Below are 26,702 nucleotides of genomic sequence, written 5' to 3'. Positions count from 1 at the left end.
AGCGACGGACCTTCTTTCTCAGGGACGGGACATCATCTGGCACCCACAACCAGACCTCTGGAATCTCCATGTCTGGCCCCTGGATGGGACACATAAGACCTAAGTGGCCTGGTAGACACGATCACTCAGGCTAGGGTGCCCTCTTCGAGGCACCTGTATGCCTTGAAGTGGCGTCTGTTCACTAAGTGGTGTTCTTCCCGACGCGAAGACCCCCAGAGATGCACAGTTGGATTGGTACTTTCCTTCCTGCAGGAGAGGCTGGAGGGGCATCTGTTCCCCTCCACCTTGAAGGTGTATGTAGCCGCTATTTTGGCTCATCACGATGCAGTAGATGGTAAGTACTTGGGGAAGCAAGACTTGATCATCAGGTTCCTGAGAGGCGCTAGGAGGTTGAATCCCTCCAGACCGTGCCTCGTCCCCTCGTGGGACCTCTCTGTAGTCTTCTGGGGTCTACGGGGAGCTCCCTTTGAGCCCTTGGAGTCAGCTGAGCTTAAGGCACTCTCTTTGAAGACTGCCTTACTGACTGCACTCACTTCCATCAAAAGGGTAGGGGACCTGCAGGCGTTCTCTGTCAGCGAATCGTGCCTGGAGTTCGGTCTGGGTGACTCTCAAGTGATCCTGAGACCCCGACCGGGCTATGTGCCCAAGGTTCCCACGACCCCTTTTAGGGATCAGGTGGTGAACCTGCAAGCGCTGCCCCAGGAGGAGGCAGACCCAGCCTTGGTGTTGCTGTGTCCGGTGCGGGCTTTATGCATCTATTTGGATCGCATGAAGAGCTTTAGAAGCTCTGAGCAGCCCTTTGTCTGCTTTGGTGGACAGTGGAAAGGAAGCACTGTCTCCAAACAGAGGATCATCCACTGGGTCATTGACACCATCGCAATGGCATATCAGGCTCAGGACGTGCCACCCCCTGCGAGTGTGGCAGTCTCCTGGGCCCTGGCCAGTGGTACCTCTTTGGCATATATCTGCAGAGCAGCAGGCTGGGCAGCACCCAACACCTTTGCAAGGTTTTACAATCTCCGGGTTGAGCCGGTCTCGTCCCGTGTATTAGCAGGCACGAGCAGGTAAGTTCCAGGACAGCTGGCCGGGTGTGCCGCTTGCACATAGCACCTTTCCCATCCCTTTAGGAGAAGACGTGCGCTCTTGACTCCCAGTCGTGTTCACAGACTGTGATCCCTGGATGAATTTCCTCCTTAGCCCTCTGGCAGTTGAGTTTGCGGAGAGACTCGCTGCCGGCCCAGTACATGTGCTAATGAGACCCTGTACTGAGGTAGGTGCTCCACATGTGATGGTTCCCCGAAGGCGACCCCATGTGATATCTTCCGCAAAATCGTTTCCCTGTTGGTAAACTGTGTCTTCCTTGGGCAGAGGCCCCTCTGCCCCCGGTCACCATGCTTTGTAGAAACTCCTCCCACTTTGGGTAGAACCTACCATGGGACCTCTCCACATGACATACTTCCGACAAGACTTGGTAAGACCATGTGAAGTATTCCACTCAAAAACCCCCCTCTTTTTGGGTGGGGTGTGGTCTCCGCGGTGTCTTCCCCTTGGGAGGGACACCCCTCGACGTAGACACTTATGGCTCCCAGTCAGTTAACAAATTCCACTCTTTTTGGGGAGAAAAGAGAGGAAAAGAGGCCTCGGCTGGGCTAGCCTGTCCCTATTGTTGGGCAGTCGACTTGTTCCTGTAGGACCAAGGAGGTGTTGGGGAAGGTGTTATTTACTCACCATCATGTCATTCCAAACTCACATGACTTTCTATCTACTGTGGAACACAAAAGGAGATGTTTAGCAGAATGTTCACACTGCTATTTTCCATCTTCTCCTCTCCTCCAGGACTGTAGGTATAGATCAAGCCCTTGAGACAAAGAAAGAGATGGACACTGGTCTAGAGACAGAACTGAAGCTCGAGAAGATTCGTCGTTGCCACCAGGAGAAAGAAAGCCAGGAGCTGGAACATCTTCGGCAACGTCAGGCCGAGGCTGAACTGGAGCTGGAGGAACTGAAGAAGAAGAGAGAGGAACGCCGTAAAGCCCGTGAAGAGGAGGAGCGGAGGAAAGAGGAAGAGGAACAGCAGAAAGAGGCCAAAAAAGAGGTGGCTGTGCATGGGAACTTGCAAACACAAACTTGACCAGCTAAAAATTATATTTATTTCCTTTTGGTTGTGGGAACATTTACATGTCCAGTTTTCTTCCAGTAGAGTAGAAAATTATTTAAGTTTGGCATAAAGTTTTCAAAACATTCTCTCACCTTCATTTGTGTTTAGAAATTAGCATTCAAAAACACTTATTTTAATGTTCCAATAGTGAGTCATCTTGTTGAACATTTATAAAACACTGCTTCATATATAAAGGGATAGTTCATCCAAAAATGGAAATTCTCTCATCATTTACTCACCCTCATGCCATCCCAGATGTGTATAACTTTCTTTCTTCTACTGAACACAAAGATTTTTAGAAGAAAAACTTCTACAAGTTCTGTAGGTCCATACAATGCAAGTGAATGGTGACCAATACTTTGCAGCTCCAAAAATCAAATCACTTCTGAAGACATGGATTCAACCACTGGAGTCACATGGAGTACTTTTATGTTGCCTTTATGTGCTTTTTGGACCTTAAAAGTTCTGGCAATCATTCTCTAGCATTGTATTGACCAACAGAGCTGAGATATGTTTTCTAAAAATATTCGAAAGAATGTCATACACATCTGGGATGGCAAGAGGGTGAGTAAATGATTAGAGAATTTTCATTTTTGGGTGAACTGTCCCTTTAAAAATCTAATATTTAAAGGACGTCAAACAATGTGCCAAAACCAGTTTAATCATTAGGATGTTCCTTTAACATTATTTAAAGAAAGTTTGTTCCTAAAGTTTACACAACCTTCACAAAACATAAGCCAATATTTTTGAAATGTTACCTGTGAGGATATGCACATTAACATTCCATATAAATATATTAATTTTCTGACAAACAGTTCTGCTTTTTAGTACTGCAGTGCCAAGATTAATGTGCTGACCGATTATAAATGCCAGGTAAGAATTGTGTTTATAATGCAAAACTCTTTGGCATGTTGTACAGGATGAGAAGAGACAGATGAAGGAGGAGATCGAGAGGAGGAGGATGGAGGCAGCAGAGAAGAGAATGAAGAATCTCAACACTTCTTCCACAGATGGCGATGAGTTATTTAACACTCTTAACCCCATTAGTCCAACTTTCAAGGTAAATATAAATTTTTACATAACAGATCTGAACTTTTGCAAAGTCTTCTTAATCTAGATATCTTTTTGTAAAATGAAAAAGAATTGAAAATATCCCAGCCAGTGAACGTGACAGTCATGTTAATAAATAAACCTGTTCTTTTTAAGATGTCCATATTATTGTGTAAGTTGCTTATGCTTTGTTGTGCAGTGATCACACACAAGTTTGCAGTGTATATAAGTGTCTGAATTGTTGTTTTCAAACAAGTGACATGTATGCATATTCATGGCCTACTCTTGACCTATGGTTTAAAGATTAAATGGTTTTAACTTATTTTAGCTGATTTGTTTCAGCTAAATTTTCATACTAGAGCTTTTGGTGCAAACCCGAGTCCATCTGACAATTTTGGTTCATTGTTTGGTGTTAAAGCTGTTTTCCGAACTTGGATGTACACCAAGAAAGTCTGCTTAAAAAATTAGGGTCTAGGATATGGTTCACTTAGGCTCTAGTATAGTTTACAATTTATATGAAAGAAATGTGATCTAATGTGCAGAATCAAACCTTTATTGATGATGTTTAACCTGTTAACTTGTGCCCACTTTTTTGACCATAAGCTTAAAAATACAAATTCAAAATTCAAGGGCTGTAGTTCATCACTTCTTTGTATTACAAATATAATTATGGTCTCTTTTGATGCAAAATAGAGAGTTCATGTCAAACTTGCAGCAAAATGTCCATTGTTGCCAAAGATTTGCTGCAGGTTCACCACCAGGGGCGTAGATGACCTTATGGAGCTAAAGCCACAAGTCTGATAATGTTCTATTTCAAATTTGAAGATGATAACTTTAAAACTCTGAGTTATATGAAACATTTTCCAAGACCATGTCATGTGATTCTGGATGTGTATGGCATTAGCTGTTAGCATTAGCCGGCTTGGACCGAGCAATTCAACAAAGTGTGAAACAGCCCTAGTGTACGTGCATCAAGATCTAAAACAGTTTGAAGAGTGTCAATTGTTTCATTGAAACCTTTGCTTGTATTTATTTTTTTCTATTTAAAAATGAGTTATGAAACAGATGTGTTTTTACAAATACTTTTGGGGTTTTGGGAGATTGTTTTGAAGATGTTTCACCACTCATTTGGGTGACTTCATTGGTTCTGACACAACTGATGAGACACCTTCAATGAATGGAGAAACACTTCCAGATGCTCCAGAATAATTTTGCAAGACTATTTGTGATGACCTGCATGATTGAGTATAAACATATTCACAACTGGACTATATCATAATAAAAAGTGGCACTTGCTAAGGCTCATACTTTGGGGAATTGTGGTTATGATTTTCACCTGGCACATAGTACAATGAGCAAAAAAAATTATATATATATATATATATATATATATATATATATATATATATATATATATATATATATATATATACTATTAATTTACATTGAAGAAGAAACCTGAGTCATATCTAGAGACAACAATATAATAGAGACTTGGGAAGGTATTTTTTTTTATGTAGGTCAGTAAGCAATCACAAAGAAATGCCCTAGCAACCACCCAGAACACCCAAACAATTGCATAGCAACATGCTAAAAAAAAACACTCATAACACATAAGCAACCACATAGCAACGCCCTGGCAAGGACCCACAACACTTTAGCATAGTACTGGCGAGTTTTGCATGAGCAAGAACCACTTATATTTTCTTCAGAAAATTTAAAAATCTAGTTACAAAATAGCTTGAAAGCCACACTGGTTGATTTGCACAGCAGTTTGTGACATCTGTGGAAAAAGGTCTGACAGTTACCTTGGATATTGTGTTTTCAAATCAACATTAATCAATCAACAGAGTTCCAAAAGAGACCCAATAATCATTGTCTGAATTCATGTCTGAAGTCATAAAATCTGCAAACTCATTAGTGTGTCAAGGGGATCATTCTCAACATTTGAATCCAACCCACAGGAAAAGGAAAATGACTCAGACACTCAGTGAGCCAGTCTAAACATAAACTTTAGGTCATGAGCTTAACAAAGTTGGGATTTATAGCTGTGCTAGCTTTATCCACTTGTATCCATGGTCATTCCACAAATATGCATAACCTGGTGTGAGAAGTAATAAATTTGGACCCCAGAGTAATGGAAAACAAGTAACATGGCCTGATGAATCATCTTTGAGCCTACTTCCTACAACAGGTTTACATTTCCCATGGTGGAAACGTGGCTCTCTAATGATGCTCCCATATTACAAAATAATAAACACCCTGACCCCATGCATACTGTTAAACAAATCCAAGAGTTATTTAATGAAAACCAAGATGAAGTCAAACAGCTTCTCTTGGTTAGAAAATATTTGAAATTTTATGAAAAGTTCTATAAGACAGAGTGCAATGCAAATCCTTTAAACAACTAGAGGGGCTTCTTCTTGAATGATGCAATATCTCACAACACCGTTCGTATATAACAGCATTCAAAAGACCAAAACTGCTATGAGAACAAAAGATAGACCTAGTTCCTATAGGTTTGCAGTATTGGTCATTTCTGTTATTTTGTCCACTTATGTATGTTGATCTACTGTTATGATATGGTATGCTATTTACCCAAAATGTGAAATATACTTTGATTGATTTTGATGATCGCATCTCATTGCTTTTGGTTGAGCACTTTTTTTTTTATTAACCTTGCATGTATTAATGAAATCAGACTCTGTGTTAATCTATAATGGCCACATAAACCACTATTAAAAATGTACGAATAGCTTTAGAAAATAAAAATATCAAGCAAAGTGGCATTTATTGTAAAGAAAGACAGTACAAGCAAACTTTTCAAGCAAAACATATCACAAAAAGAGGTTTTTGCTTATATATACACTGATGAGCCAAAATATTATGCCTAATATGCTGTTGGTCCTCCACGTTCCACCAAAACAGAACTGACTCACACAGACATGGACTCTACAAGACCCCTTAAGGTGTCCCTTGGTATCTGGCACCAAGACATTAGTAGCAGATTTACAAGTCCTGTAAGTTGCAAGGTGGAGCCGCCGTGGATCGGACTTGTTGGTCCAGCACATCGCACAGATGCTCAATCAGATTGAGATCTGGGAAATTTGGAGAGCAGGGCAACACTTTGAACTCTTCATCATGTTCCTCAAACCATTCCCGAACAATGTGTGCAGTGTGGCTGGGGGCATTATCCTGCTGAAAGAAGCCACTGCCATCAGGGAGTACCATTGCCATGAAGGGGTGTACCTGGTCTGCAACGATGTTTAGGTAGGTGGCACGTGTCAAATCGACATCCACATAAATGGCCGGACCCAGGGTTTCCCAGCAGAACATTGCCCAGAGCATCACACTCCCTCCACTGGCTTTTCGTTTTCCCACAGTGCATCCTGGTGCCATCACTTCCCCAGGTAAACGGCCGTCCAGACTCATGTGATCAGGCGACCTTCTGCCACTCCTCTAAGATCCAGTTCTGACACTTGCGTGTCCATTGTAGGTGCTTTTGACAGTGGACAGGGTTCATCATGGCACTCTGACCAGTCTGCAGCTATGCAGCTCCATACACAGCAGGGTGCGATGTACTGTGTGTGGTGAAACATTCCTCCAGTAACCATCATTAAAATTTTCTGTGACTTGTGCCACAGATCTTCATGTCCGTCGGTTCGGATATGACAGGATAGCCTTTATTGCCCTTGCGCATCGTTGAACCTTGGGTGCCCAACAACCTTTTGCCGGTGTGTGGTTTGTCCCTCCACGAACCACTGTCAGTAGGTACTCACCACTGCTGACCAGGAGCACCCCACAAGCCTTGCTGTTTCAGAGATGCTCTGACCCAGTCGTCTGACCATAACAATTTGTCCCTTGTCAAAGTCGCTCAGATCTTTACTCCTGCCCATTTCACCTGCATTCAACACGCTGACTACGAGAACTGATTGTTCGCTTACTATCTAATCTACCCAGACCTTGACATGTAGCCTTGTTAGGAGATGATCATTGTTATTCACTTCACCTGTGAGTGGTCATAATGTTTTGGGTCATCGGTGTATACAGTATATATATACAGTACAATATTTACTTTAAAATTTGTAAAGTATTGTATTTAGACACGTTAAACAATGTTAGTTGAACATGTTCATAGTTAATGGGATGAACTGTGGTTCCTCTGCTAGGACACTTGTGTGACCATGAAACTAACTTTATACATCCACTAAATATGACCAATAACAGCAGCAATGTCTGAAAATTTCCGAGAAAATGTTTAGCATCTTTTTATTTTATTTATTTATTTATTTATTTATTTTTTTGCCACTTAGTTTTATATTTTGTTATCTAATGAAATGCAGCTCATGCACTGAACATTTACTTAAAAGTGTCTTATTTGGTTACATGAGTACTTCCCTTTAAATGTAGCCTTTTTAATGCTGATTTTATTTAATTTTAATTTTAGTTTTTTGGTAGTGGTGTTTTGAAGCTTTTCTGTGTTTTCAGAGTATTTTCATGGGAAACATGAGGAGTGATTGACAGCTAAAAGTACATTCCCAGTGAGCAGAGGTTAAAAAAGCCAGCGGGCTCAATAGTAACACAAAGGATCCTTTTGTGGGCCTGAAACAGGAGCATGTTGTCATGTACAGTGTTAGTCTGAAGAAGTGAGAAAAGGCTGGAAAGGTGCTGTTTCCAGGAGCTGCTCTCTCATTATTACACTTCCTTGTGGAATTCATATTTTTACCTGCACCCTTACATTTTGCCACATTATTTATTCTACCACAGCAACAATATTTATCTTAAAGACACAATAGAAACAGCATTGTTTCTGAACAGAAAATGGATCTGTACTATATATACAGTAGTCTAAGTAAACCCCTTCTACTTATGTTAAAAACAATTATAAATGCCTTTATCAAAATGTTTCTGTTTGTTTGAAGTGGGCCTATCGGTTTGTCCAACCAATGGTAGTCAGAGGGAGTGTTCGGGAAACCTGTTTGAAAACATTCATTATTTTTGCAATTCTGTTTGGTGACACTAGTGGTGCTGAAATTACACACTACTTCTTTAATGAAATAGTCAAATGTCACCTTCTAACCTCTACCTAACTGTTTGATTGTTCTTAAACTCTTCCAAACGTTTTTATTCCAGATCACAGAGAGGACAGAGTCTTTGAATCGATCTCTAAAGAAAAGGTGAGTTTATTTGGCAACATAAATGAGCATGTTCACTTTCTACTGAACATTATAAGCCTCTAAACTCATTGACATTGCTATAAACAGCAAATTCTTGAGATAAAAAAATCTACAAATAAGTTGGAAAAATGAATGTTGTCTTAAAGTAAATATTGACATAGGTGGCGTAGGTCATCCCAATACTTTGTAAGTCCATCGCCTTGTCAGCAGTGATTTATGGGTTGGATAACTTTAACCAGATGTAGAGTTTGTTTTCAGATGTAGAGTTTTGGGTGGGGGGGTTAATGATTTTAAGTGTTTTTAATTGTGATTTTGAATTTAAAGTATCATATGCACCAACCAGGAATCTTTGTTTTTAAAACAGTAACAGCTTTAAGAAGACCCAGAGACCTGTACTGCTGCCCAAGATTGATGACAAACTGGAGCAATACACACATGCAATTGAGGTGAATTTGACAACAGTCAAAGTGTGTCGTCATGCCTGGAAAGTTTCTTGGTTAAACCATTATTTAGAGAAATTACAACTTTCTGAGAAAATGTATACTACTAGATCAGATAATTGATATTTAGTGAGGTTATATGGGATCTCTTTAATTATCTCCCCTTGAGAAAGTTTATGGTTACATTTGTTATTATATTTTTTAAAAGCAAATATTATCACCCTCATACTATATGTTTTAGAGTTCCTCTAAAGAACCAAAAATGACCAAGTCAGTGGTGGTGGAACTGCCCTGCGTCTCTGCACCGGTGGCCTCTAAAAAAAACTTGTTTGAAGCTGGAGAGGCCTGGAATCCAACCACCCCAAAAGGCACGCCTTCAAAGGTCAGAGATCAGAGACACTCGTTTATTAACTCATTGCCAAACTAACAAACTAAAAAAAAAGGTTAATTGTTCTAATTTCTTACCTCCTTAGTTCCATTAAATAGTGTGTAATAGTTGGTCTGCATGAAGTAACCTTTTAGGAAAATGTCAAACTAATGAGAAATTGGCTATTTTAAATCATGCCATTAAATATAATAAGGGAAAAAAGTGATGTCAGAGTAGTAGACAGCACTTCTATTATTACTTTGAATGAGTATCAGATTGTGCAAGTATGTGGGTCATAAGGTGGCCCCAGTGTTGCAGCAGCAGCGTGAGATAGGTCATGTAGTGTGGAACATCTGTTCTTTACACTTTCACAATCTAACACGCTCACACCCACAGGATGTCAGAGTTTAACGCACTTGGAACATCATCATCCAACAATTGCGTAGGAATTCTTGGTAAACGTTAGCTAAATGAATCACATTTAGCTGCCTCTAACTGTATGATAAAGACAGTGGATGTGTCTCAAAACATACACAGGAAATCGGTGTGTTTATTTCGAGTTTCAAGTGTTTATTTCTCCATGTGGTGAAAACATTCAACCTCTTCAACCTCAGTCACTAAATTTTCATGAGATCAGTCTGCTCAAAATCTAGTCAAATGACTCACTGTCTACCCTTACAAAAATCCAGATTTCATGGCAAAATTGACCCAAATTTACCACTGATTATTTTCACATGCAAATGAGCTTTGCGGCAAATCGTCCAATGTTTCAAAAGATTTGCTGCATGTTCACCACTACCGGTGAAGAGCTGCAAGCTTCTGGCAAAAATTTGCGGCAAATCACATCTCATTTGCATGTGAAAATAATGAGTTTGCAGCTTGTTTGTCAGATTGTTTGTTAGGTAGTGCCTGGATGGGCAGCTGTTTACATAAACCTACTGTAAGTTCTATCTATAATGAAATCTCATAAGTAATTGATTTGAGATGCTGCAGCAACTTTAACAAAGTTCTATTTGCGTTGCTATTTTTTTGTCTCAATTACAACATAGCTAAGCTAACAAGCGAATATTCGTACAAAAAAGTAGCACACAGATTGATTTTTTTTTTTTTTTATCTGGAACTACATCCTGCCAATATTTTATTACTGAATAAGAATATACTTAGATACTTAGACATATAATTTTGATATTTCCATCGGCTTTGTCCACCATTTTGGATGAAAATCAACCATCAACTTGACATGGGATTGCCTTATCCATGATGGATACATGCAGTGTTGCTTGAAATGGAGGCCAAAATTAGCTATTTTAAATTTCAGTACCAACAATCTGAGACAGCGGTTCAATATGATGCCTAAGTAAGATTGGTTATTGGCATTTCAGTTGGTTTTGAAACACCTCAAGTTAATCTGTCAAAAATAGGCATTGAGTGATGACAGCTATGACAGAAACAATAACACTGTGGAAGAATTTGAAACAAAGTTGAAACAAAGACTCACACCTTCCATGAAACTGGCCCAACAATAGCCGTAAGGTAGACTGTTTGACAGGGCACACAATGAACATTCAGTGCTACAAGGCTACGAAGAGCTAACAATTCAGTACAAACCCTTACAATTTACAAATCTTAAACACAGAAGCTACTTCCACAATATAAATTACTTTTAATACTTTTCCATTTTAATTAAACAAAGTATAACTGTATGTACTGTTATACAATTAGGATACAGACTGTGTGAAAGTGGGAGTGGCAAACCTGATCAATCATTGGGTGAAAGGAAGTCCAGAAGGTGGTAACAAACACTGCCCCTCCACACCATCTGTAAGTCTATTAATGAACCTGTTCACTGCCCTTTGTGTCTTATGTAGTGTGCAAGGTTTTGCCTGAAAATAAATACATAGATAACTAAACAAAAACCTAGAGGTCTCTCCATGTCTTTTCACCTCTATCCTTAATTTAGGTCCTTTATTCATTTAACTCCTTAAAGATTTCTTGTTTACAGTGTTTTTAAAATATATTTTTAAATCCCATGGTTGAATAGAAATGTTAATTGTATTGTATGGCTAATTATAGACTATGGCAGGTGTTTGTATATAGAACAGACATTCATATTAAATTAAACTTAGTGAAATATACAGCAAAATCATTAAATTATACATTAATAGTGCCCCCTTGTGGGACAATTTTTACAAAATCAAGTTTATCAATCATCACTTTTTTTTTTTTTTTTTTTTTTATTGGATGAGGGAATGTGGTTTATAACATAAGTGGTTAAGGTCTGAAGATAAACTAACTTTAGGTCATTAAATCCAGATATAAAGAACATCAAATGTATGTTTTTTTTTTTTTGTTTGTTTGTTTTTTTGTTTTTTTTAAACATTAGTGCACCATTTTATCTTTGAATATTTATGGTTCACACACTGATGCAACTTTAAGGTCATGCAAAGTTTACCATGACTGGGTTTTGTCTAAGATTCCAAGTATGGCAAGCCAAGTTGACTTTTAATTATTCTCAGGATATGAATTGGTAGTATCAACAATTCAATTTTCACTTGTTAAAATGATATCAGTATTGTAATTGCTATTAGTTAAAACGTTAATTCTTGATATAAAAAATGATGTCATCACTCGTAGGAATACATATTCTTGATATCAAGAATTGTAATTCTACTAGTAAAAACTGTTATTCTTAATATCTGTAACTGTGTTTTATGTAGTAGAATTTCACAATGATCACTCATCCACTCTCATTCAAAACGCAATTAATGAAATCAAATATGTATTTCTTACTAGTTGAAATTCCAATTACACATATCAGCAATGCACTTATTACTAATAAAAATGATAATTTTTGATATCAATAATGACATAGTTACTAGTGCAAATGTCCATACTTGAGATCAAAACTTTAATTACAACTACAGTTATTTGGTTTTCACTATTGGCAATGTTAATTTCTGATATCTGTAATGTGCTTTTAACTAGTAAAAAAGCCTTTTTAAATATCTGTAGTTACCCTCCAATTTATTGATATCCAAAATCCATTTCCAGATATCTGAAATACCAAATCTAACATGTTTAAATGCATTTACAGAGATCTAAAATTAGCATTTTTACTTGTTATAATTTAATTTCTGATGTCAAGAATGGACATTTGAGCTATTAACCATGTAATTATTGATATCAAAACTGATCATTTTAACTAGTAAGAGGTACATAGCTGAAATGTAAAACTGGTATTTCAACTAGTAAGAAATTAATTTTAGATATCTGTAATTGCGTTTGGATTAGGAGTGAATGACAGATCATTGTGAAATTCTACTAGTGAAAATGCAGTTACATATATCAAGAATTACAGTTTTTACTAGTTGAAATTAAATTTTTGATATCAAGAATGTGTATTCCAGTGAATGATGATGTCATTTTTTATATCAAGAATTAACATGTTTACTAGTTCAGATGTGACTACTGCATTTTCACTAGTAATAATTACATTTCTGATATCAAGAGTTAGCATTTTAAGTAGTAAAAATTGAATTGTTGATATCAACAAATCATATCATTAGAATGATTAAAAGACAATTCGGCTTGCCATATTGTAGGTCTATCAGGCTATTTTAACTAACCTATCCATTTATGGATTACCTGATATTTTATCACACACCACAGCATCACAACAAACAAAAAAAGTTAGAATGGTGTTGTAAATAGCTGACAAAAGGTGATCTGGTGCCTCAGCTGGACCTTTTAATTGTTGTAGTCATAATTTGGTATCCGTATACACTTAACTATCTTACTTATTTGCCTTCCCTTAGCATGTAATCCAGATTCCTACCTGACCCGTGTGTTACTCAGAGATATACAGTAGCATTCTGATCAGTCCTTGTTTATGTTACAAGGGTGATGGGAGTCAAACAGCAAGTTTAAGAGAATAAAGGTAATCTTAATCATGTTTTCAACTGCTAATTCTCAGGATGTTAAACCTGGGGATGTTCTGCAGAAGAAGAACATGTGGGAAATTATTGGAGAAGGTTCTGCAGCCGAGAGGTCAGGAGGAAAGGTAAATATTCAGATAAGAACAACGCTAAAATTCTAAATAATAAGATAATGAATCCCTCTCTCATTACCTCTCTCCCTAACACCTACTCACCATTATATTTTTAGGGCTCCTCTTCGGGTACACGGTACAAGTTTGTTGTGACAGGCCATGGCAAATACGAGAAGATTTAAACTGATGACGACCATTACAGTGTCTACCCAAATGGGAAATCAAGTGAGACATGTTCTTTTATCTTACATTATCACTGATTTCAAAACTTTTCAAATTAACACTGTGCTAGCAATTTGTCCACTACAAAACATATTGTTGCAGGAGCATGCTACAAAAGAATAGAGCTCAACTGTAGGTTTCTTTGAGAAAATATCTCCTTAGCGAAATGTATTTCTTTTTGCTATAAACTTTTCAAGACTGACCAAGTGCTCCAGTGTTGTTAAATGATGGTACCATGCTTCTGTAGAAACTAAATACCAGTGTGATTTCATAAATAATAATAATAATAATTTAATCACCTAATAACTGTTAAAGTAGTTCACTGCCCATAAACCTGAAGTGAGAGGTCGCCACCCATCCCGTAAAATACTCAATCGTACCATATTTAAAAATGAAATCTTTTGTCCCATATCGAATCAATACATGATGCAATTTATCCCGTATTTAAACTGGTCCAATATGGTATAACGGCGAAATCGTTCAAGATCGTTAAATTAACCTGGATATTTGTTGGAAATTTTGCCTATGGTGGTTAAGGGACCATCTGAAAAGTCCACATATTGTGCTAAAATGTGCTAAAACTGTGGAGGGTGTGTTAAGGGACTGTCTGAAAACGATTTTCATTTCTGTACTGCATGAAAAAAAAATTCACATTATAGTAACCTAATAAGAATTCAGGTGGGGGAAATGTGCCTAATTGTCTTGAAAATAAAGTTACAAGGCCAAAAATCTTTAATTTTTGGGTGAAATGTGGCCCATTTATTTATTTATTTATTTATTTTTTATCTGGCCTTCAATATCGATATCACATTAAATAGGTTAAGATGGTCTAATGTATTATATCTAGTGTTGTTGATTTCTTGTATTGATTACATGATCTTGTAAATCCCTTACCAAAGAATGGAGAGTTCATATTGCCTCATATAATGAAAATAGGCTATGTGTAGAAATATCTAAAGATTTTACAGAAGTAATGTGCAGGGTTTTTGCGTATGCCCTTTTTATAAAATATCTGACTTTCTTGTTATATATATCAGTCAATTCACAACAAGCTGGCAACACAGTGCAGACTTTTTCGTTTAACAGCTTTCATGTATTTTCATAAAAAAGAAGAATGAGACCCTCTCTCAAATCAGGTATTTTATTAGAAAAATATATAAAATAACATTAAATCTAGAACAGTGCACCTTATAATGCAAAGCATTTTACACATCACCATCAGTACAGAGAAAATATTCTCACCCTGATGGTTTCTGCAGCATAAGACAAACATGCAAGCAAAGGTCAAGCCCATTTTACCATGTCCTAAGCCTGAAACAAGAACATGCGCAAGTTGACAGTCAGTATTCACTCTTGTCATCTATTCACATTGGTTTGTGGTTTGGACAGGCCATTTTTAGGGCTTCATTAGTGAAAGCTATTTGTCAACTATGAGCACCAAGTACACAGTTCTCTGCAGGCATGCTCTGGTCTGCAGAGTGTGTCATGCCTTGCGTTCAGTACTTATGAGGCATAGCACAAGTTCCAATTCTTAGCATACTTACTGTTTACATCCCTTTCATATACAATTTCTGGTTCTTGCTTCCGTGGTTACCCAGTTCCACTGGCTCACCCTCCTAAAACTCTCACTCAATTGTTCCTGCACTTTTAAATCATACAGTCATGGCTTTGCCCCTCAACACCCATAATTAGCATGTTATCTTTAAAAGCAAAAAAAGAAAAATTACTAAATGTATACATATACAACTTTTTTCTTTAAATTTATCTCCCTATCTTTGTGTATTGTGTATATATATATATATATGAGAGAGAGAGAGAGAGAGAGAGAGAGAGAGAGAGAGAGAGAGAGAGAGAGAGAGAGAGAGACTCTTTTTAATTCCAAAAGACTTTTTAAGCCACTTTACCTAAATTGTATTCTTCATTAAGAACCAAAGAATACTGGCTGTAGACAGTTTTAGCTGAGATAAAGGTATGTGTATTTTATTGTAGTGTTAGGTGCAAAAAGCTGATGTCAGAAAAAAAATTTAAGGGTAAACTGAATATTCTTAAATGACAATATATTGAAAAATGTTATACCCAATTTTTATGTCTACTGTGGCCTCTTGATTTGCTTAGATTTTGTGAGACTTGAACAAATATTCCTGTTTACTGAATTATGTAAATGAATCATAGTTTCTAACTAAGCTATTTTTTTGACTGGGATATAATTATTATAAAAATATTAACATATTTCACATGCTTACAAAAATGTATGCCATTGAAGGACGAGCTTTGAAAGTCTCTTCAGTAAACTCTTTAATCTAAAAGTGATGTCTGAAATAAATCCATTAATTTTCCTGATTAGAATAAAGCTTAAATGGCTACTTCCAGCTGACCAATGGGTAATAATATTTGGTACTGAAAATTTGCTGATGTGTGTTTGAAAGAAAATATCCATTTAGTTTACTTGCCAACTGATCTGCTATAAAGCTATAAATTTATAAAGAAAATTAAATTGGATGGTTTTCAGAACTCTACCATCGTAATAAAATCCTACAATATCCTTGCCCATCAATTATATGTCGTCCAGTTAGACGTCAGTGGTTTTAGAAGCATTGAAGCCTCTGGCTGTTCTATTAAAGTCTTTTGGTTCTTCATCTTTATTTTTGCGGCCTATGAGCCCCATTTCAAAAACTGTTGCAATCTTTGTCGCTGGTCGTGAAACTGCCTCTCTTAGTCGTCTGGCATTGAACCGTGGGCTGTAAAGCAGAACTGGCAAGCGATGTGCGAATGTCGGAATTTCTTTTGGTGTCTTCTGTTCTGCCTCCATTTTCTTCTGGTCTTCAGTTTTACTGGCTTCAATTTGTTGCATTATGTTCTCTTCAGTGGAGAACATTTGGAAGAGGACAGCATCCCACATTTTGGCTGCCCTAGGGGAGTCTTTGCTGTCCTGGCTCTCAATAATCTTAGCTTCATCTTCAGACTTATTTTGTTTTTCACTTGCATTTTGATCAGCACTGGCAGGCACTTCTTTAGTTGACCCAGGCTCAGGCTCTGGAAATGTAGCCTCCTCTGCTTCAACCACCATATGTTTCTTGAGGCGAGACCAGCCACTGAGTTTTGACTTCATGCCTTTTGGTTTCTGGATCACCTTCAAGAGAGGCTCTGCAGACAGGGAGGAGTGGTCACCCTCCTCCTTCTTTTCCTCTGCAGGCTTGATCTCCTGTTGGGTACTAACTTTTGTCTCCGATCTGTCTACTTTTTCAGGTTCAGCATCCTTTGTTTTAAGGTCCTTTTGGTCTTCTTTTGGTTTAGCCAGAGGCTTAACCCCAGCCTTATCCTCTTCATGGTTTTCAGGAGCTTTTTCAGAAGAAAAAGATGCTAGATTTTGCTTTTTAATTCTCTCCAACAAAGACATTTTAGCCTCTGTTGGCTTCTCTGGCACTTTGGTTGGTTGGCCATTAATCTGACCTTCTGACAACTTTGGCAGTGCTGGCTTTCCCACATCTTGGTCAGATAATATTGCAGCTTTAGTTCCAGGTTTCATAGTTTCATTCACAGTTTGAGGGATTGGTGTCATTTGGGCGAGTCTGGGAGATCCATAGGTTGGAGTTCTGACTCGTGGTGTCACAGTGCTTGTTGTCTTTGCTTTTGGTGCTTCTGATGGTGGTATGTCAGCTACAGAAACTATAATGGTTGGAATTTTAACATCAGGTAATCCTGTAAGTTTTACTTTTGATTTGGTTTCCTCTGGCACAGATATCTTGGGAATGTCTCCATCAGATTTGGATTTAGTCTCAGCTGCTTCCTTTGGAACCTCAGAAGGTGGAGCAGCTACAGTAATTTCATGTTTAACAACATCAGTCTGAGATGGCTGAATTTCTGGTTGTTCTTTGTGTTTTACCTCAGCCTTTGTATCCTCTTTTGCTGCCACATTAGGCTGAGGTACTACTGGTTCCTGTTTTGGAAGTTGAGATGTCTCTACCGTTGGTGAAGTAATGCTAAATGAGGGTGAATAATTTTTTATTCCTCCATGGGCAACATATTCAGCAGGGGTCAATCCATAATATGTGGATTTGGTTGTTGGTGTTTTAGGTCTTTGACTAGCCAATGGAGTGACTCTAGATATAGGTATTTGATGCCCAACTAAAGATAAAACAGACTGTGTAGGTCCTTTGCTTGTTGTTGAAGTGTCAGGCTTTGGATGATCATTTGCAATAAGCTTTGAGATTTCAGGTGTTTGAGTGTCCCGTATTTGAGGTTTGGCCTTTGACGTTTCAAGTTTTAACAAGTTTTCAGATGCGGTTTTATGTACTTTTAAGGGTTCAAATGATTTGACACATATGTCACCATTTTGAAGACTGGTGTCATTCACCTTAATCTCATCATGTGGTTCAACCAAGCTTGAGGTTGGCGTTTTTGATCTTCTGCCCTCCATGTGCACAGGAGATACAGCAAATAAAAGTGGATTTGGTCTTAAAATCTCAATCACAGGTGCTCTAACACGTGGCACATTATCTGAGGGTGTCTTGGGCCGCCCTGAAGATGTTTTTGATAAGGTAAATGTTGGTGTCCTTACTCTCGGTGTTGTAGCCCCCTTTGTCTCAAGTGTTGGAGTAGTAACCCGTTTTATCTCAAGTGTTGGAGTTGCATCTCGTTTAATCTCTGAGGCTGGAGCACTGACCTTCTTGATCTCAGAAGATGGAATTGTGTCTTTTTTTATTTCGGCAGTTGGAGTTGGGGTTTTCTTAATTTCTGAAGTTGGGGTTGTAATTGTCTTCTTTTCAAATGTTGGTGTTGTAACCCTTCTGATTTCTCTGGTGGGTGTTCTATCTCTTCTTATTTCATTTGTTGGTGTTACAATCCTTCTAACCTCAAATGTTGGTGTTGGGCCTCTCAGTAATTCTGCAGTAGGTGTTCTACTCCTTGTTGGTGAAGATGCATAATAAGATGTTCCAAAACCTGCTGACTTCGCAGTGTAAATGGAAATTTGAGGAACTTCAAACAATGGCTTTGCTGTTCTAGAGACATTAAAAATTGTTGGCTGAGGGATTGGAACTTTTTGTAATGTTTGTCGAGTATTTTCCTGGGAATCAAGTTTCATGACCAAGTGTGTGGTTTCTTCAGTCACTAAAATCCTGATTGGAACTGTAGCATGTGTGTCATGTCCAGGTACTGGTGAGAGTATGTTTGGAAACCCTGCTGTCTTGCCATAAGTGAATTCTCTGTGATGAGGGTAAGGGGATGGTACATGCTGATACAGTGGTCGAACACTGAAACGTGGGTGTACTGTGCCAATGTAGATAGGTGTTTCTGGAGTCTTGGGTGGAGTTGAGTGATCACTGTGTTCCAGATCAGGGCTTGCTTCATTGACCGGGGAGAGGCTTGAGCGGAAAGGGGCGGATGGTTGTGAGACCTGGGCAGCAGCCTTTTTCTTTGCAGTCTTCTTGAGTAGCTTCTGGAGCCGGACATTTTCTTTCCCAGGTTTGGGGAACAGAGGAGGTGGGTACTGCTGGGAAAGCAGGCCTGCCTGGGCAGCAATGCCGATATTGACAGCCATGAAATCTTCAGCCCCCTAAAACAGATAAAGAACAGACATTGATATCTAAGATAATTATGATTGTTCCTGATATTAATGTTGGCAAAGTGTAAACTATTCTGAAAACTGGCAAAAGATAGGCATCTTTATTGTTCATTAATAATATTGTTTTCTTTTTCAGGTGAAGTTTCCAATGATGACTTGTGAGGAATTTAATTCAGCAGCAAAATATTTCCTTGTCTGGGTGATTCACCAAGATTATTTTCACTGTTTATTTTAGCCTTAAAATGTCCTTCAGTATATATACCACAGTACATCAAACAACTTTAACATAAATAACAAATTACATTACATTTTACATACTTTTCTCTCTTAAATGTTTAATCATTGTTCTGTTTTTGACTGTTCTAATGTTTTCTTCTGAATAGAAAACTCAGTTTGCCACATATATAAATTAAGAGCTAACTAATTCTCAGAAATGTGACCAATTAATTGCCATAGACTATAAAGTTGTTATTTCTTTTACATTTGCCAAGTATATTCCCTCAGTATTAATGTTGATATTATGCCCTTTATAAAAGTATGAGTATAAACTTAATGTGAATGTCACATGTCAAATAGTTAAGATAGTCCAAGATGTTTGCCACCTTCATTTTTATATTGATGGTCTATGCTGGCCTTTTTATATTCTGGAACACTGTTATTTAAAAAAACAAAAAAACATTCTTACCATGTTAAAGATTAAATTGAAATACATTTAAGGGTAAGGTATACTTTAATTTTCAAAACTACTTCTAATGAAGAGGAAATTTATTAAGCTGATTTTGATGTCTTCTGAGTAATTACCAATCTTTGCCTTCTCAATCTGCCCTGGTCTATGTTATATTTGATTATATTTCATTTAGTTACCTCTCTGCTCATGCTTTTTGTAGTTCTGCATAATGACTACACTCTCCTTGGTTTTCAAGAAAACACTGGAATTATTCCATATATCATATTTATAATATTAATATAAACATGTTTGTTTAGTTATTATGTTTTATTATTTTGCGACCCAGTTGTATACTGTATTGGGTGGTTAAAATGGGAATGTGACTTGTAATCCTTAACTGCTTGTTTTACTTTCAATAAAAGTGATATTTTGTATGATTCTTATTTTGATTCTGGCCTCTTATTTAAATCTACTTGCAAGTAAAACATTTAGTAGGACTTTTCAGTTTATGACATGGTGAACCTCCACAACTGTTCTAAAATGCCTCCTTGGCCTAAATTTAGGCTGAAAGCAAATGAGCAAGTCATCTGCTCCATGTCACAGAGTGTGGTGCCACTCTCCACCCTCACTGTAAACTAATGCCAAGTGATCTGGGGCAGTCACTGCTCAACGCACAGGAGGGGCAGCTACATTTAATTACATAATAAATAACTGCAACTTTACTACAAATCAAATTCAATGGTGTCTGCTGACTCAAAAACTAAGATCATATATCAAAAAGCTGCTGTTAAGTTCAGTCGTACTATATTGACGCAGGGTGATATATTTACTAAGCAATTACAGTATTTGACTATAAAACATTAAGATAATAATTACATTTCATAATTGTTTGGTTTTTTTTTTGTTTTTTTTTTTTGGTTTTTTTGAAACCACACCTTTTTTGGCTCAATTATGCACAGATATAGATTACAGTTATATGTGTATAATTCAATCCTTATTTATAAATGAAACATTTTAACTGCACTATTGCTCGAAAAAATAATTAGATCTTTATCTATAATCTCACCTAGATGGTAAAATACTAAAATGTGAGCAAAATTATGTCTTTTGTGCAAGCATAACACTTTTACTTTTTTTTTTTTTTTTTTTTTTTGCCATGGTTCAAATGAAGGCCACCTGTAAGAGAATGTAAAAGACGCCTTGAGCCCACAGAGTGACATACAGAACCATATGAGTGGAGGTCCTCCTTTTAAGGCCCTGGTAGGCTGGGCAGTTTGGAGAACTTCCAAGATAGAAGTTCAAAAGAGGAAAGGGCAAGAATAGCCAAGCAGTAAAATCATGCACCATATAATTGCTTCTTAGCAACCACCTATGGTAAAAAAGATAACTTACCAATATATGACCGTAACCGAAGACAGTTAAAGACACTTCAGTCACGGTCCCCTATAAATATAAATATGCAAAAAGTCAGTCCAAACATTTGATTATGCATACCTTTGAAAATATGCAACTGCATTTTAAAACACTTGACATCTATGAGATAAAACAATGGCAGTTATGATTTATGGTTACACTGCTACATTGATTTTAATAATCCTAGTTTGACTGCACACCCTAGTTGCAGGAACCTTAAAAACTGTCAAGATAGCTTGCTATAATACTGCTAAAGCCTTCTTCCCATGGAGAGGCATGACAACCACTTAAGACCCAACACTAGGGACGTTTACATGTTAACAACCCGATCAAATTTGAAGGTTTTTTTTTTTGTTGTTGTTGTTTTGTACCTGCGTTTCTGCTGTTCAGGGCTGTCTGGCGGCTGCCTGCTTGTCCCAGCCTGGACTGTCAGAATGGGAGACTCATGTTCAACTATTCCCCCTTCCTTCAAATGGAAGGCACAGGCTCCATAGCAGTCCAAAAATAAAACCCTGAGTCCGTTACTCAGAATGCATGCTGAATGGTGATGGTGTGGGGGGATCCGTCAGCAAAGCAAGGGGGATCCAGTTCACCTTGGATATCACCAAGTGTCCCCCCCCCACCAGGTTGCACACCCTCAGTTACACAATCTATAAGCACAGCACCCCCTGCAGATAAGCAGCAGCTGTTGTTCCTTTTGAAGGGCTGTTCTTAAAGGTTCATGAAATGCTCTTTTTTTATAGTTTTATAATCTTCCCTGAGGTCAACTGATAATGTTAGTAACGTTTTTTGCATTAAAACATTCATAATTTAGCAATATATGATCATTTTCCACCCTGTCTCTGGCCCTCTTTCTGAAAGGCTCAATTTGGACTTAAGCGCCTCCTTAAAACTTCAACGTAAACGCCCACTGTTCTGATTGCCTCACAGCATGCAGCCCTTCAAATTCAGCCATTTTTAAAACTCAGTCTGAAGAGAATGAACAAGCTCAACAACTAGATTTAACACGATATCATAATTTTCACACCGGTGCGGTGTTCAAACCGAATAACGATATTACCACTGGTTGGATGCTAAGTGGTACTGTGAGGTAATTTTCGTTAAGCAATAACCTACACAATAATGCAAGACAGCTTGATTTCAAACTTTGAACTTTATTTTTTATTCATTTGAATTAAAATTCAAATGAAAAAAAAATTAAGTGCAGTTAAAATGGAGTTTTATATACAAGGTTCGGGAGGTGCAAGGGCGTTTAAACAGACCAATCACATCACTAGAGTAAGCATATTTAAACAGCCGCTTACCTCTACATGGCGTTGAGACTTCCGGCATTACGCCCCACCCAATACTTGAAGATGTCTCAGGAAATCGACTTGTTCCCCTCTGATGACGAATTTTCCATCGCTCTGGACTCCCCACAACAGCTTATCGAACCAGGATCATCTCTGCTTCCGCCGATGCCGTTCCTCAACCTCCATAAGCTAATCAAGGCCGCCAAACCTCACGCTCGGAGACCTCTTCTCCCAGGTGCCGCCACAGAATTATCACTTCTCCTCCTCCCTCAATAGCTTCATATTCCTCCTCATCGCATGCTTTTTCCACGGCATCCCCAGCATAGCTAAATGGACTGCCAATGGATTACGACACGCTCTTGCCATCGCAGATATCACGTACCCTATGTGCGCAAACAAAGCCCAGCTCTTCAAGCTGCTCACTGCCCCTAAACACGGTGATTCAGCCGATTCTCCTACCTCACCTCCACCCGCTAAACACTTATAATCGGCAGCCTGTAACCATAGAACCATAGACTGCAGCGAGTTCTCTGTCAACCTAAAAAATCCCTCCCGCAGCATTTCCCGCATGCTCACCTTTACCGAATTTTGCATCGCCTTCGGCCGTTATACCAAAGTTATATGCTCCATGTTCCCACACAGACAGCACGAGCTCAATGATTATCTATCCATCATCGCCGAACTTTCACTATCTTACGGAGGCAGCCACTTTTTCACATACTACAAACTATTCTCAGCTAAATGTGCAGCTAGAGTAGCACAGTGGAACCAATGTCAGTACTGGGGAGCCCTAGATTTAGATTACATAATAGTGTTCCTGGAATGCAAGAGCATCTCATGCGCCATCTGTAGGTCAACCGAACATCAAACCATATATTGTCCTTCAATTATACAAAACGTGATCTCCTCTCTCTCCTTGGCCATCTAAACTATGCCATGCGCATTATTCCCCACACCTCCTCTCCCTAGCCTCTTCAGTCCCCGCCCTAAATGACACCGTGGTCGTGGACCAAGCATGTCAGGCCGACTTACTTCTATGGTCTATCTTCCTCAGTCACTGGAATGGCATTTCCTTCTTTTACAATGATTTCATTTCCTCCCCAGACGACATCCAATTGTTCACTGATGCAGTGCCATCTTAAGTCAGAGGCTACTACCAAGCCCTATGGTTTGCATCCACCTGGTCCCCCAACATGACAACCCCCCCCCCCCCCCCCCCACTCAACACCTTCTGCCATATATGAACTGTATTTCATCGTGGTAGTAGCCTCCCTCTGGGGGTCAGGATGGACGTCTAAAAGCATCCTAGTCCACTGCAATAGCCAAGCCACTGTCCAGTGCATTAAGAAAGGCAGATCCTATTCTCCAGAATTGTCATCCCTTCTTAGACGCCTAACCTGGATTTCCATCATTAACTAATTTATGGCGCATTCCAGGCTAAAAAAAAAACAGATCGCTGACTCCGTCTCTCGTTTTCTCTTTCAGAAATTCAGAGCCTTGTCCCCAGAAGCAAACCCATCACCAACGCCAGTTCCTCCCTATTCAGTATTGAAATTACCTTAAACCATCCTCTCAAACTCCTCCACCAAGCATCCCTGGACTCCATTCTCCAAGCTGTTTCCCCCTGAACCCTACAAACCTACCAGACAGCCTGGAAATAATTCAAAGATTTCCATCTGATTTATAACATGTCATTTCCCGATTTTTCTCTCCTCTCTGTATCCTCCTTCGCCTCGCATCTCAACAAAACCAAAAACCTCCATCCTCATACTATCAAAGGGTACCTAAGCAGCATTCATTTTTTCCATAAATTAATTTTTGGAAAAAATTCTCCCACAATAAACCATACCCAGATAAACCATCCTCATCAAAGGCATCCACAAACCTAACCCCCCAGAACCGATACCAGACAACCACTCACCATTGATTTACTAATGCTGCCTAAACACTCTCCATCAAGGCACAATTTCCCTAAACACCTCAAAGACCCTAGATGCCATGTTCATCTTTGCATTCTTCGGCTTCCTCCGTTACTTCTAACTCACCAATATGTCAAAATTCAACCCAAAAATCCATCCCACCATTTCGGACATCCAGATTCTAGACGATGACACAATCAGTTACTTCATTAAAAAAAGCAAAACAGACCAAACCCAAAAAGGGTATTCAATCTTCATTTTCAACCTCTCTACTCCCATCCAGCCATTCCAATTACTAGCACACTACATACACTATAGAGGATCCCAAACAAGAAATCCTCTTGATCCCCTCTTCATTGTTGACAAAACAAAAAAACAGTATCCCGATTCTGGTTCCAAAAACATCTCAAATTTGTCCTGCTCAATTCCAGAATCCCAGATAAACCATACTCAAGCCATTTTTTCGAATCAGTACCGCAACCACAGCAGCACACAAAGGCCTGCCCGATCAACTAATAAGACTACTGGGCCGCTGGTCATCCGACGCATTCCTCGGTTACATCCGTTCCAACCACCTTCATATCAGGAAGGCCCATCAAGCCCTGATTAACTAGCCATAAGTTCTCATCCAGGGTCAGGGGGATGCTTGCTTCATCTTCAAATTTCCAACAGGCCTGCCCAACCATTCGGACGCAGCAGGGGTCCACCCCGGCCAGCCCAGAAGCCCCCCCGTCCCACAACGCAGGACGGGCATGCCTAAAGCACTCAAGGGCCCTCCCATTTGAACCACTGTGGGGGTTCTCCTGCTCGAATGCTTGAGAGCTAACTCACGTTTACTTGTATCATGGGCTCCCCCTTTCGAAGCGCAGCAAGAACCCCCGCGTTCGGGTGTAATGATCCCTCCAGCGCTTTCAGCTCTCGCAGAGCTAATTACTATGCGGCTGCTTCAGTGCTTCTGCCTAATTTAAATTCTCCACCTCTACCTATTCTATACCTCAAGTTTCCTATCCCCTGAGCGGACCCTAGTGTGAGGCTGCCTCCACTAGCAACCCCGCTCATTCTATCACACTTTGGCACCTCTGCCCACCTCTCACAGGGCTCAGCAAGCGCCTCCCCCTTCCCCAAACTCATTTCATCGCTCCATGCTCCTTTTTTGGGGGTACAAGTTGTATCATAAATACTTTGTCTCATCTCAAATGCATGAGGTATCATAAAATACTTTGTCTTTTCTCAAATACATCACTTATTGTGGGTTGTTGCAGGTTTAATGTTGGTGTTTTATTATCTTTCATCCCAGGACCCAGTGTAGCTGCTTCGGAAGGGTAATGACTTTGAATCTGTGTGATTAAATTTGTTTTGTTCCCTCCTAGGGCTGGGCAATATGCAAGAAATATGTTCACGATATTTGTATTAAAAAAAAAATTAAAAAAATCACAATATCCAATTACATCATCAACCCCCCAGCTGAGGGATTGGAGAATATTCTTGCTTTAGTGATTTTGAATTGAAAATTGAATTCATTTATTTAAAAAACTAAAAACTTAAACCAAAGGCATTTCTAAATTGCACTTCAAATGAAACGAAAAAGCAATAAAAATAACAAAGTGTCAAATTATTATTATTCTTTTTTAAATCATATAACCACCTTTCAGTATCCATCTATGACAACAGGCGGAAAATTACTAATACAAATTAAGATATAAAAACAATTTAAAATGTAAACATAATAATTATAATGATGATAATAATCACTGAAATATAAATCATGGTTCAAGAAGAACATGTTTTTGTAATATTTTATGATTTAATCACAGATGTATAGGCTATATATAAAGTGACCCTGCAGAGTTGCGCTCACAACGAACTGCTCTGTGGAAATAAAGTGAACTGAACTCTCATGCTCTGAGGTCATTTGCAGCATTCTCATAGACAATACTATTCTTGCAAAAAATATTCAGAAGACTGAAACAAAGAAAGAGTGAGAACCCTTTACAAATGCGTGTTCCACGAGACTGCGCGCCTCCGAACAAACAGCACGTCAGATATGCACACAGTTCTGTCCTCTGTTCTTAAAAATATAATAAAGTGTGTTTCTTCAAGCACGTGTCTGTGTGTCTAACAGCGTTTCTTGTGTCATTCCAAATCCGAGACGTCTTACCATGCACATTATATTCGCTACCTGCAATTAAACGCCTTCTGTCAGTGCGTGTACTTTGCTGCCTGTGTAATTTGATACATTGGTAAAGAACATCTGAGTTTCAATGTGTTATTTTGGTTCATTTATCATGGGTCGCAAACTCATTATTAGGTAAATATATTCTTTATTTAAGGCTAATCTATTCGTTGGGCTATTTTATTGATATTGGAAGTTCCATTCATAATGTTT

The 26,702-nt window shown here is 38.7% G+C and overlaps 2 protein-coding genes and 1 pseudogene across 2 annotated transcripts in view; 2 read left to right on the top strand and 1 right to left on the bottom strand.

Moving 5' to 3' along the window:
* LOC127436190 (non-muscle caldesmon-like) overlaps positions 1 to 20,131 on the top strand; it is a 47,627-nt gene extending 27,496 nt beyond the window's left edge. The window contains exons 5-13 of the mRNA XM_051690196.1: positions 1,837 to 2,095; positions 3,078 to 3,218; positions 8,342 to 8,385; positions 8,750 to 8,831; positions 9,067 to 9,207; positions 10,915 to 11,013; positions 13,166 to 13,252; positions 13,357 to 13,465; positions 19,162 to 20,131. Of these exons, the coding sequence (XP_051546156.1) occupies positions 1,837 to 2,095; positions 3,078 to 3,218; positions 8,342 to 8,385; positions 8,750 to 8,831; positions 9,067 to 9,207; positions 10,915 to 11,013; positions 13,166 to 13,252; positions 13,357 to 13,422 (919 nt within the window). The 3' untranslated portion in view covers positions 13,423 to 13,465; positions 19,162 to 20,131. The remainder of the gene's footprint in view (positions 1 to 1,836; positions 2,096 to 3,077; positions 3,219 to 8,341; positions 8,386 to 8,749; positions 8,832 to 9,066; positions 9,208 to 10,914; positions 11,014 to 13,165; positions 13,253 to 13,356; positions 13,466 to 19,161) is intronic.
* Positions 14,590 to 21,617, bottom strand: LOC127436186 (titin-like). Its single transcript, XM_051690187.1, has 3 exons — positions 21,477 to 21,617; positions 21,085 to 21,135; positions 14,590 to 19,016 (listed from the first exon to the last, which is right to left on the bottom strand). The coding sequence occupies exon 3, from the start codon at positions 18,999 to 19,001 to the stop codon at positions 16,032 to 16,034; it is 2,970 nt and encodes a 989-aa protein (XP_051546147.1). The 5' UTR covers positions 19,002 to 19,016; positions 21,085 to 21,135; positions 21,477 to 21,617; the 3' UTR covers positions 14,590 to 16,031.
* Positions 21,618 to 22,415: 798 nt separating this feature from the next.
* LOC127435717 (uncharacterized) lies at positions 22,416 to 24,930 on the top strand (annotated as a pseudogene).
* The last annotated feature ends 1,772 nt before the right edge of the window (positions 24,931 to 26,702 follow it).

The sequence above is a fragment of the Myxocyprinus asiaticus genome, chromosome 46 (genome assembly GCF_019703515.2).
Source record: "Myxocyprinus asiaticus isolate MX2 ecotype Aquarium Trade chromosome 46, UBuf_Myxa_2, whole genome shotgun sequence".
NCBI lineage: Eukaryota > Metazoa > Chordata > Actinopteri > Cypriniformes > Catostomidae > Myxocyprinus > Myxocyprinus asiaticus.
The sequence above is the reverse complement of the archived record's forward strand: the minus strand, read 5'-3'. Positions and strand labels throughout refer to the sequence as shown.